The sequence below is a fragment of the Octodon degus genome, unplaced genomic scaffold, assembly GCF_000260255.1.
Source record: "Octodon degus isolate 3935 unplaced genomic scaffold, OctDeg1.0 scaffold00046, whole genome shotgun sequence".
In the NCBI taxonomy this organism is placed as follows: Eukaryota; Metazoa; Chordata; class Mammalia; order Rodentia; family Octodontidae; genus Octodon; species Octodon degus.
In genome coordinates, this window is record NW_004524622.1 from 13,904,428 (window position 1) to 13,917,023 (window position 12,596).

A 12,596-nucleotide genomic window follows, 5' to 3' on the forward strand; every position below is an offset into this window, starting at 1 on the left:
TTCTTTTTTTATTTCAGAAAAGAATTGCACTCTGATTTCCTCTATATCTTCTGCTGTTGCTTATTTACTATCGACGCTATTAATTCATGCATTTGAGCAGAGGTAGTGTCCTCCACACTTGTTCTGGTTGGGCACTGGGTTTCCTCCATATATTTCTGCATTTGATTCTTTACTGCAGATGTCATTAATTCAGGGATTTCTTTTTTATTTCCAATCTGAGTTCCTCTATACCTTTCTGGAGCTGTTTCTTTATTTCAGAAGCTGTTGATTCATTGCTTTCAGCTCTGTGATTCCCAATTTGTTCTGTTTTAGTGTCCTCTGCACTTTTTCCGAGTGGGCTTGGGTTCTGAGGTTGCATTTTGTTCCTTCTTGTCATTTTGTGTAGCACTGTCTTCTGACCTTTTTGTAGATCTTCGTTGTAGTTATAATCTTAGCACATACTGAAGTTCAGGTGCAGATCTACAAAGTTTGGATTTATCCAGCTGTGCCTGGCTTGGGTCTGGCTGTTGTGCTCAACTCCTTCCTGCTGCTGCCCTTGAGGGTGAACCTGTTGTGCCCCTGTGGCACAACGTTCTTCTCCTGGATTAGCTGGGTGGTTCTATCCTCTATACTCTCTGCAGGGATTGCAGCTACAGGGTTATAATGCAGGCTTGTATGCCAGGCCTGAGCTGAGCCTGGACAGGACAAGGTGGAGTAGGGGTAGGGGCAGCTCTCCCACACACTCACCGGGTCTGGGCTAGGACTGGGTCTGGGTGTTCTCGGAACACGGGAGAAATTCCTACCTGGGGGACGGGGTGGGGGAGGTGCTGCAGGATGGTGGGGGGCCTGCCAAGGGGGTGGATGAGGGTCTCACCCACGCTGCGCCTTGGCTGGGACCAGGAGTTGGTCCCACTGCCGCAGGGTAGCTGGAAGCTCTCCCACACACTCACTGGACCTGGGCTAGGTCCGGGTCTCATGAATAGTGTTTAGACAAGATATCATGTCTGCATCTTGTACTATGAATAACTACTATGAAGACAACAATATGCAATGTATTAATTATTGTAACTATCCTACTATTCTGTTTTGAAAATGTCTCATTGCTACTTCTTTCTCAATAAAATTAATATAAAAAAGAATTACTCAACTGAAAAATGTCTGTCTTCATGAAGATGATACCTTTTCCAACCCAAGGCAGGGAAGCATCACCAGCTATCACTCTGGCTATGAACTAGATCCTCAGAGAAGGACAGAGTTAGATTATCTCACAGCGACATTTTCACAGCATTGAAAGCCAAGCTTCCTCTACCTCAAACCAAATCACTGAATGACTTGATTCTGTGCAGTTGTGGTAAAAAGTGCCCACTATCAAAGACTGACTCCAATACCACAAGCCAAAGATAAATAACAGAGGAAGTGATCAAGCCTGTGACCTATGGGTGACCCCATGGAGCTAAATCTTTGCTAGACCTCAGCACATCACACAAGCCACCAACTCACCAAGAGCTATTTGTGTGCAAAGACTACGAGAGCCCTGTCCACCTGCAGGAGCCTGGCTCTCCAGAACACTGAAAAAAGAGACCCTAAAGAAATTTCTTCACCTACAGTATCCCCCAACACAAGATTTTGTTCACTCTTTCCTTAAACAAGGAAATGCCTTCTAAATGAAATAATACAGAAAAGGTATTTTCCAGTTGCTTGAATATTGGATCATATATTTCCCATCTATTGTTCATTGTTGAGAAATTGGCATTTGGAAACTGTGGTCTCCCACCTAGTAAAACCAGGTCCTGGAATACAAGGGAAGCTAGCAACACAAAAACCTTCTACTATTCTCAGTTTTGGATTCAAATCAGCAAACATTGTAGAATTGCAGAGGATGCTGAGTAGAACAGAGGGAGAACAGAAAAACAAAGATAGGTAGAAAGGAGACAAGGAAAACTATAATTTGAAAATTGTACTTTCAGTCAGGTATGGTAGTGCATGCTGTAATCCCAGAGCTCAGGAAGCTCAGGCAGGAGGATTGCCAGGAGTTTGAAGCCAGCCTTGACTACATAGTGAATTCAAGGCCAATCTGAACTAGGTATTAAGACTTTCTCAATTCCCACCAAAAGAATGTCATTAGGTGAAATGTCTTAGATCATACATCTTTCTTGTGCCACCTTTCTCCTGTAAAATGGGCCATCATCTGTGGAATCCACCCTCCTCAGAAAAAGATAAAACTTCATATAGATCCACAAATGCCATCAATTTCTAGCCACCCCAAATCCATAATTATCTACAACCCCAGACTATAGTGAACCTCTCTTGAGTTCATGCACCATATTCTTTGAGTACATTCTTTAATTTTGTGCCTCTGTACCTCATACTGGCATGTCTGAAATTAATTTCTCTGTGATGGAAATCAGCAAACCTGCAACCCATTCACGGGTGAAGTGAGTCAAGTTTCCTCATCTTCTCTTTGGGGTGCTCATGCCAGTGGCGTTTCCTTTGGCAAACCTGCCAAGAAGCAAAGAGATATTAGGACTGCAACTTTGATAAGACCAAAGATTTGGGTTTTTTTATTCCTCATTTCCCAACCCCTTGCCCACTGATACAGACCTTTCTTTTGTTTATTTTTCTCGCATCCTTCCTTTACTTTCTCCCCTGCCATCACTCTCCATTTTCTCTTTTCTCTCACTGTTCTGAGCTCCTCTCTTATGCTCATTTTTCCCTCTCTTTTTCTCTTACTGTCTCTTTCTGAAAACCTCTGAAGATTTGAGGGTTTTGCTTTCTTCAGCTAGATGTTTCTAAGTCCCTAGAAAATGAGAGCTCACATACAAAAGCAGTGAAGCTACAAGGCACCTGATCTCTCTTGCCAGAAATTGACAGAAGTGTCAAGGGGTGCATTCTGAGAGGAGTAGGAGCCTCACCAGACATGCCCCCGGGTCAGCATACCCCATGCCTGGATCACACGGGCCTCAGTCTTGATCATTAAGGAGAAACAGATGGGGAAAGATCCATCCAGAGTCTAAGGCCAAGTTTTCTTATTCACTCTGTGGAAAAATCTAGTCCCAAAATATAGTAGAGCGCATGACATGGCATGTCACCTGGGATGTCACCCTGAACCAGACTCAGAATAAAGGTACCTCTGCATCATGCACATCTTTGGGTTCTAAGAGCTTAAAAGAAGGTCTCTAAACTGCTTCTTAGTCTTTTTTTTTTTCCCTTCCCTCCTTCATCTCTCTCACTGTCAAAAATTAAAGGGCATAAACTCTGCCTGCCTAATCCATAATTTCCCTTTTTGGGTGGCTAGGGACATAGCCTCCCTCATGCAGTTTCAACTGGACATGTCAGTGACAGCTGATGACTTTGTTCAGGACCTGGAAAGGCCTATGTACTCAACATAAGGAGAGACCCATCAGTTCTCTTTTTTTCTTTTCTCTTCCTGCTCTATCATTTCTTTCAAGTTTATTCTCCTCTTGCACTTCATCTTCTTCCACTCTGAGGCTTTCACCTGTTGGGAAACTAAAGTGCTTTAACCTTTTTAGTGATTTTTTAAAATATATTTTATTTTTAAAAGAATACAAAATAGCAATAAGAAAAACAGCAACAGAAGTGATAAAAATTAAACAAAGAAATAGGAATTCAACAATGTTTGTTGTATTGCATGGTGTTATCTTCAAATTAGTTGCTTAGGTTACTAGATATAACCAGGCAAAACTGGTTTAAAACAAAACAAAAAAGCACCAAAAAGTTATAAGAAATTAACAAGAAATAAAATAAGAATAAAAAGAAAAAAAAAAACTAAGCATTAACTGCTCCTTTCAAAAGACCAGCAAAAATTAGCAGTAAACTTATCCAAATTATCTGCATATATACATAGATATATCTTTCCCCTTTCTTTCTTTTGTCTTTTTCCTTATTCCTATTCCAGGTACACTTTTGATATTTAAATTTCTTTAACTTGGTCTTAACCATCCAGCAGAAAGGTGTAACCACGAGGTATAAAAAGCTATATTAATATGTTGGACTGTAAAAGGCTCACATCAACAACTTTGGACAATTTCCAGTTGTTCTGATAACCCACTACTAATATGGACTATTGGAATATATGGAATATTGGATTATTTTGCTGAATTCAAATACCTATAATCTTTGGTCTGGCATCAAGTATGAAAAGGTCCTTTAAAGACTTCTCCAAATACAGCTTTTCTTACAGCAATGGAACACCCATCTCTGACAAAACAAAACCAAAGAAAGGGGGGGGATATGAACAAATAACTTTTTTTGTTTTTTAAGAAGGAATTTAAATTTTTTGTGATTTTAATTAGCAGGAAGAGATGAGGAACTAGAAGATGAATAGGAATGGACAGGAGCCAGGGCTTCACAGTTACCTCTCCTGGACCAAGGTGGAGATAAGAGGTTCCTCCTTCTGTGCCACACCTGTGTGTTTATGCTGATGAAAGAGGAAGAGGAAAATAAATCATGCCTGAGCTACTTGCTTAACAAAGGCTCAAATGCCCGGAGCCTGTCCTTCTCTTTAGCCAGCACCACCACCCTGTGGGAGTGGGTGGGGATGGAAGTGTATGCTATCCACTTTCTGGGCATGCACTGGGAGAGAAAGATCCGTGGTGACTCAGTGACTTGGCATGACTAGCCAGTGTCCAACCGTTTTCCCTCCTCTACCCACAGGGCAGTTCCAAGCTGCACAGTGGAGGGGGAAGGGGGCAAACAGTCCTCTTCTTCAGAGCTGCTTGGAGATGTGTGCCGTCAGCACTCCCAAGGGCTCATTCCAGTCTGCTGCGGCTGCCCAGGGTGCATATGCCATGACTCTGCTCCGTGTGAGAGCCCTCTGTCCACACCCTACCACTGCCCGTGGTACACTTCTGGGGCCTCACTGGCTCACTTCTCTAGTGACAGCTGTTCCCTCCCTCTACAATGATTTAGCCTCACACATGTCTCCATATCTAAAACAGATTGTGCTCTATAATTGACATCTCCACATTTTGTTTTTTGTTTGCTAGTTTCTTTATTTCTTGGTTTTTTGAGGTGGGGTCTTGCTACATAGTTCAAACTGGTCTTGAACTCACTTCACAGTCTTGATTTCACAGCAACCCTCATGCCTGGGCCCCAGCGCCAGGACTGCAAGCATGTGCCACCACACCCAGCTGAGATTTCCTTCTTTTAGATGCTCCCTAAATCCCTAGATACAAAGACTTTTGGGGTGACCAAGCACAAAGTTCCTCAGTTGTGCTTTTTTCTGCCTTTCTGGTCTATTGTGAAACATGCAAATTGAAGCATACACTGGGGGCCTCAATGTCTGTAAGCAACTGTGTGTCAGGGCAGGGATGTTTACTCTCTGGCTATACCAATAGGAGAACTGGCCAGTGCCAGCTGATCCCAGCACAGATTGCTGCCTGGTTGACAGAAACAGCTATAATCATGATGGAGAGTTGGGAGGGAGTGGCCTGCCCCCCAAAAGTTGGGGTGTGCCTTTGCCTCACCCCAAGAAGTTTGGGATGCTGCACGTGCAGTCTCCCTCCAAGATAGCTGGAGCAGGCTGTGCATTAAGGGCGACTTGGAGAAAGTTGGTGCCAGACGCTACACAGTGCTGTCGCCAGGTAGCTCCTTCTGAAAGTGGCTCACCAAGTAAACAGCACCAGGTTTTGTGGTGCTAGCCTTGCCTTCTGGAGTAGGTTTCCAGGTTGCTTTGGTCTGGAACAAAGTACTGGACAAAATGAGGGGGAAAAAGTGACAAAGTTTATTTCAAAAAGGTGAAAGTGAAGAGTAAGGTAGAAACAGTCAAGATGCTGCAGAGCAAGCTTGGGCTGAGTGAAAGAGAAAAAATCCAATAAAAGAACCCCAGGAAGGACACAGGATGGGATATTTTGAAGAAAACCATCATAGTGAGCTCTTCTTGGGGCCTGTGTCCTTTTCATGCTGTCTAAATCTCGAGGGAATTTATATGAACCTCTACATCCAGGTGGGTGCTGGGACCCCAAGCCTCATGCTGATGTCAGTCTAGACCATCCTATTGAAAACCTGCTCATATTCTTACAAGAAAAATCAAGTGCAGGGCTTTGGGAACTGCTCTGCTCATGTGTTCTGGGACCTCGTAACTAACAGGTCACACCTACTTCCCCAGCCTTGTGTGCTAAACCCTAATCTCCTATCTCAGTGTGCCCCCAGTAAAGTGGGGGCAGATCCCAGAAATGGTGGGCTTGGCCTTAACCTTACCCCAAGAAAGTTCAGCCAGGCTGCACATGCAGTGTAACCTCCAGAAGTTTGGGCAGGTTGCTTGGGCAACATCTAACTCTAGAAAGCTAAAAAGATATCTGATTGTTTCTCTTCAAAAGTACACAAGGGAAAGGGCTAGGGAGATGGCTCAGTGGAATAAGTGCTTCCCTGGCAAGCGCAAGGGCCTGAGTTCAGTCTCCGGTTCCGAAAAAAAAAAAAAAAAGTACACAAGGGAGATCTTAGACTGCACATCTTAAAAGATTATGGGTAACTCAATGTCTGTCCCCAAAATGCTACCTCCACATTGTATTTTACAAACTGGGACCATTTTTAAACAAACATTTGTTTTTTCATTAACTTTTCTCTATAGCTTTCTAGAGTGTAAAAAAAAAAAAAAAAAGTGGCCTCAAACTTGGTTTTATAATGAGGGGAGATGAACAGATACTCCAATATTTGCAGTTGGCAGCTCTTTTGTCTTTCTGCATTCTGATTCTCATTGGTTATAAGTGTGGTGTTGATTAACAAGAAAAAACATATTCAAAATATTAAAGAAAATACTGTTATGATTTACATAATAAAGAAAGTGCTAATTGATACCCTCTAGGGAAAATTCTAACTGATTTAGTCTATTTATAGCTATAAACCTAAGAAAAAAATGTTATAATTCAACACGGCCAGTACATCCAAAAGTGCACTCTGATCTAGTGTAATTGTTTTATGTGTTCTATATGTTTTCTTGTCTGTCTGCCTGCTAATCTGTTTTTAATAATTGGTTAAAGTGTTTTGCAGCTGCTCCATTTGAACATCTTTGGTGCTTATATTTTTTATAGACTTGTGACTTTCATACACACACCCAAAAAACTCAATTATCCAGATATTCAAGAGTTACCAAACTCAAAACATTAGAGGCTAAAAATTGCTAGACTCAAGGTTTCCATAAAAGTTAGAAATAAGATCCTTTAAGTTTGATTTAAAAAAAAAGTTTATATACAATTTAGGTTAATATATGTGTGTGTGTGTGTGTGTGTGTGTGTGTGTGTGTGTGTGTGTGTGTTAGGAACATATATCTGTGCATTATCTTCCAGAAGTTGTGTTTCAATTGGCTTATAGATAGATGAATACTCATGCCTAAATTTGCCTAAATGTCTTTTGCTTTTATGGCTTATGCATGAGCCAACTTAAATTGGTTGGTAAGTTAAGAATAAAAATGCCAATAAAGTTGGTCATATATTCTGCCCAGGTTGTCTGTCAATAAAAAGTATTTTTCTTTAAAACTGGTTTCATAAACATTACTTCCATACAAGAACTTAGAATGTTTTCTTGGTTAGAAAAAAGCATATAGATTAAAATGTCCACTATGCTACACTTTAGTTCTCATGAGTAATCTAAAGGAATTTTTTAAATGAAATAATGAGTAAATACGAATGGGATTAGTGCTTGTAAACATTCATAACATGAGTCATCATTTGCTGGATATAAATTCAGGTACTCTTGGCTTTCTAAAGTTTATTTAAAATTATATGTTTTGTTTATTACATGTGCTTCCATAAAAATATATATGTAAATATTTAATATTGCTTTAAATCTACTAAATTAAAAGTTCTGTTATATAAATCTATATTAAAATAATTCTGAAGTTTCATCCAGAATTGGGCCTAGGGAATCGCGTACTGGACAAGTGTCCCCTCAGGGCTGGCATTCAGCTCTCTAGAGCGGTTTCCTTCAGTTTGTCCACTGACGGCCAGCTCCTCTAGTTTTTGTCATCACGAAATTCTTTAGCTGTTCTTTGTCATGGAAGTATTTGCGGTCTTACTGTGCTCTACCCCAACAAACGTCATTAGGAAGTTATTATACACAACTAAGGTGGGTATAACTTAAAAATCGAGAAGTTTCCACTAAGCCGATAAAGTTTTCTTAACATATTTAAATGCTATTGGTTAAATTTACAAAATCTAGACTAGGAAACAGGTTTTGTGTTTCATTAAGATAATTTCTTGTAGGGCCAGCCAGATAGCTCAGTGGATTAAAGCGCCTGCTTAGGTAGATGCAGGGACCGGGGTTCCATCCCCAGCCTGCGGTGCTGGCCATGCCTCCAGGGCATGCTAAAATGGTAATTGAGACTGGGCATGGTGGCACGCACCTGTAATCCCAACACTTGGGAGGCTGAAAACAGGAGGATCACTACAAGTCCTTTTTGTGAAGTGAGACCCTGAAGACCCTGTACTAAAATACAAAAAAAAAAAAAAAAAAAAGATAATTTCTCTTGTTTTCTATCATTAGGCTTTTGACTACTTAAAAAACCCGTGCTAAGAATTAAAGTTTATTTCAAAATGTGCTCATAAAAACCTTTCAGTAATCCAAAAAGGAGATACTAGGTGATGAGCATATGACCTTATATCAAGTATATTATGTAAGAACTTTATTAGTCAGCATTGACATTGTTTCCTAACCTTGTAAGAGATCTAAAGGTAACTTTGGACCTGTGTCAGTGCTATTATATTACAGAAACCCATTAAAGGAATTTTGCCTCAAAAGTGAAAACTAGGGCTCAGTAGAATAAGCACTTCCCTGGCAAGTGCAAGGGCCTGAGTTCTATCCCCAGTTCTGCCAAAAAAAAAAAAAAGTAAAAAATAAGTTATATATGTATAAGATACTTTTTACCTATGATGCTTATTATTGCCAAATTCTTGGTATATTAAATGCATTTATGGTCTTTAAATGTACAAGCTTTCCAAAGTATAAAACTTGGAAAAATACTTTACCTTATTTGGTATTTTCAACCAAAATTCCTTGTAATAATAAATTTTTTCAGACTTGTGTTTATGTGTTCCTAACTATATCATCAGAGTTAGATGAACCTAAAGCACTATGTACTTCATGTGGTGAAGTGCTTACAATAATTAACAATACTGCAATAATTAAATATTATACTTTTGTCACTTCTAAAGTATAAGTACATACACTCTACTTAAATACATTTTTAATTACAAATTTAGATGAACATTTATGATTTATGTGATTCACTATTCTGTAATCAAAGGTAATCTGTTACTGGTGTTACTTTATATTAAAATGAACATTTTAATGTATTTTTAGAAATAATAACCCTAATTTTTCTATAGTAATTCCCTAACTTCCTATAATATAGCCATAATAGTTATCCTAATATGCTATATTTGCTCTTCTTATTTTTGTTTTTGCACTTCCTGCATAAATTATATAACTGTTATCTGTTCATGTTCTGCAGTAATGCTAAAAGGCAGCCTAAACAGTATGTTAAAGCGACAGGCCGTCACCTACAGGACAGATAGTATACGACACTGACTTAATACTAATGATGGCTATAATTAATGGAAGTGATAGCGGTTCTCTGGCCTTACTTCATATCTCAAAGTGTCCCCTTATGCAAAAAGAATTATAGCAGGATGAAGGCCTACTGCTCCCACTTCAGGACTGGTGTAACTGACCTTCTTGTGTGCAAGAACTGAGACTTAGAGACCAAAACTAATGAAGATAAAAAGGTTAGGGGAGCAGCCAATGTTTCAAGCCCTGCTCCCAAGGTCAGCCAGGACCCAGAGAATGGCAGGAGCCCCTCTGAAAGGGCCCTGCCACTCCAGTGGGTCACACAACCACCAAGGAGAGGGAATGTTGATCCCTCAAGGACAGGAGTCAATCCACTTTTTTTCAGCAAAGGGAGAGCCACTGAAGAGGGAAATGCCTCCTGTCCTTTCAAGGGAAGCACATGGCCACGTCAGACCAAGACCCATCCTTGAAAATCATAAAACTGGTAAAGGAGAAAACTAGAAGAACTAAGAGGCTCCTCACATGACCCAGAAAGTAACTCCTGAGGAATCTTATCTGACCTTGATAAAGTTGGTTAATATAGTGTTACTGTGACTTGGCCTTAAACATCCAGCAAGAAAGTATAGCAAAAAAGGGGAGGAGTATTAATGGCAATATTAAGACAGAAAAAGCTAAACTAGATATGAAAAGGGCCTCCAAACACTACACCAGTTCCAGCCTTTTCCTATATCTATAGTAGTTCGGCCTACAGGCATGGGGAGGTGTGACGCCTAGCTCTACCAGCCCTTCCAAAACTGTGTCCTTCAGCAACGCTTAGTATACTGCCATCATGTGCTTTTAAATCCCCTTCAGGTCAAGACTTGGCTTCTTGTGTAGATGTGCCTGCAGACTAGAGATAGTACTACACTGTGAAAGGGAAAGAATTTGTTGAATGGGAAGGAAAAACTGGGATGAGGAAAGGACAAAAGAAACAAGGGAAAAAAGATACATTTAGGTATGTATGCAGGATAATTTGAATAATTGTGCTGCCGATTTCTGCTGGGTTTTGAAAAGAGCAGTTAATGCCTGAAGTCTTTTTCTTTTTATTCATAGTATTTTTTCTTTTGAATTTCTTTTAACTTTTTTGTTTTGTTTTGTTTTTTCTTTAAACCAATCTTGCACATTTATATCTGGTAATCTAAAATATTAATTTGAAGATAACATCATGCAATACAGCCACCATTTTTAAATTCCTATTACTTTGTTTAGTGAAATTTTATATCATTTCTAATGTTGTTTTTTTTTTTCCTATTACCATTTTGAATTCGGTAAGAAATGAAAAATAGTAATAAGCTTTCTTACCTTTAGGATATGGTCATGACTTGTACCTAGGTGTTCTCCCAACCCCTCCTAGGAAGGCACCTAGATCATACTGGGTCAATGTGGATTAAGGCTGTGACACTGGGATTAAGGCTATGGATGTTGGAAGCCCCACTCTGGGTGTGGGCAGAGCCAATCAGCCTAGATGGAATACAACAGGAGAGAGGAAAGCTAGGCTTGCTTGCTGCTTCTGCTGCTGCTTGCTGCTTCACCATCTCATGCCTGGGTTACCATGGACTATTTCTCCTCATGGACTATTTCTCCTCTGTGATGTCCCTCTGCCATGTATTCCCTGCCTCAGAGCCAGCCAACTATTAGTTGAAACTTCTACTGACTATGCGCTGAAATAAAACCTTTAGCTTTAGATGTCCATGTGCTTTGTATCCACAATGAAAAAAGAAACTAAAATGAGTACAACTAATTTTGTTATCTACTTCAGACACTGTATGATTATATTATTTAGAGCCAGTTGCTACAAAAGATCATTGGGTCTACAGAACAGAGGCAAAGGGCCAGTGAGATAACTCAACGGACTAAGCGCCTGCTTAGGCAAGCACAGGGACTGGCTTCGATCCTGGGCACCATGTGCTGCACTGGCCCCACCCCTGCCCACATGCACACTGAGCTAGCCATCAAGAACTAGTAGGCTGCACACATCTATGCTGAGGAGGCTGAAAACAGGAGAATCGCCATGAGTCTATAGAGAGACTCTGTACCAAATACATTAAAAAAAAAAAAACCCACAGGTTCAAAGTCCTAGAGGAAAAAAAATGGCTACAAAACCATAGATGTCTTTATTTAGTGTATTTTTGACCACTCCTATAATTAGAATAGGGAGACTTTGGATATCGTATTGACAGAGAGAAATCTGTATGCTCTTAAACTCTACCTATTGTATTGTGGTTAATACCTCTGGACAAATAAAGATTAATATTAAAGACAAAAGGCTCATGCCAGGGCCAGGGAGAAAGCTCAGTGGCACAAGCACCTGCTTAGAAAGCGCGAGGTCCTGAGTTTGATCCTCTGTACAGAAAAAAAAAAAGGCTTATGCCAAATGGTCCTTAATTTTTTTTTTCTGAAAGAGCAAGCAAAATCTGAAAGGTACAAATTGATATAGTAGAACAGAAAAAAACTGAACATAAGAAATAAACAACTGAGAAGAGGGAAAGGAAAAAAGAAAATATGGAAAGGGGAAAATCATGTAAGTATATACACAGGATAGCAGAAATGATTGTACTACTAATTTCTATTAGTTTTTTGAAGGTACACTTAATGTTTAAAATTTTTACTTTGACCAATTTCATATGCTAGTATCTGTAATGTGAGCAACTACACTGCACACAGCTATGTGCAATATAGCAACCACTATGAAACCTTCCACTTTGTTCTTTCAAATGTGTATCTTCTCTAATGTCTTATCTATTGTTTTTATACTGCCTTTAAACTAAGTTAAAAAATATAAAAAAGGCAAGGAAAAAATTAAGGTTTCTTAAAAGGAAGAGTTACTGTTTAACTGTTTAATCAGTCTTGCATGCCTATATCTGATAATCTGAGCAACAAATTTGCTGATAACAATATGTAATATAACAATTGCTAGTTTTTTCTTTTTTTATGTATTTAGTACAGGGTTTGCAGGGTCTCACCACACAGATGGGACTCATAGTGACCCTCCTGTTTTCAGCCTCCCAAGTGCTGGGATTGCAGGTCACATGCCCAGTCTCAGTATCTCAGTGCAC

At 39.8% G+C, this 12,596-nt stretch overlaps 1 protein-coding gene across 2 annotated transcripts in view; it reads left to right on the plus strand.

The window, feature by feature from the left end:
* The window catches only part of Rnls (renalase, FAD dependent amine oxidase), a 405,492-nt gene extending 395,092 nt beyond the window's left edge, over nt 1-10,400 (plus strand). Inside the window, exon 7 of one of the 2 annotated variants that reach the window (XM_023716220.1) lies at nt 10,354-10,400. In XM_023716220.1, coding sequence (XP_023571988.1) covers nt 10,354-10,377 — 24 coding nt within the window. In that variant the 3' untranslated portion in view covers nt 10,378-10,400. Of the gene's footprint in view, nt 1-4,292; nt 4,343-10,353 lie in introns of those variants that run through there. The other variant, XM_023716221.1, reaches the window with a different exon arrangement.
* Nucleotides 10,401-12,596: the final 2,196 nt, after the last annotated feature.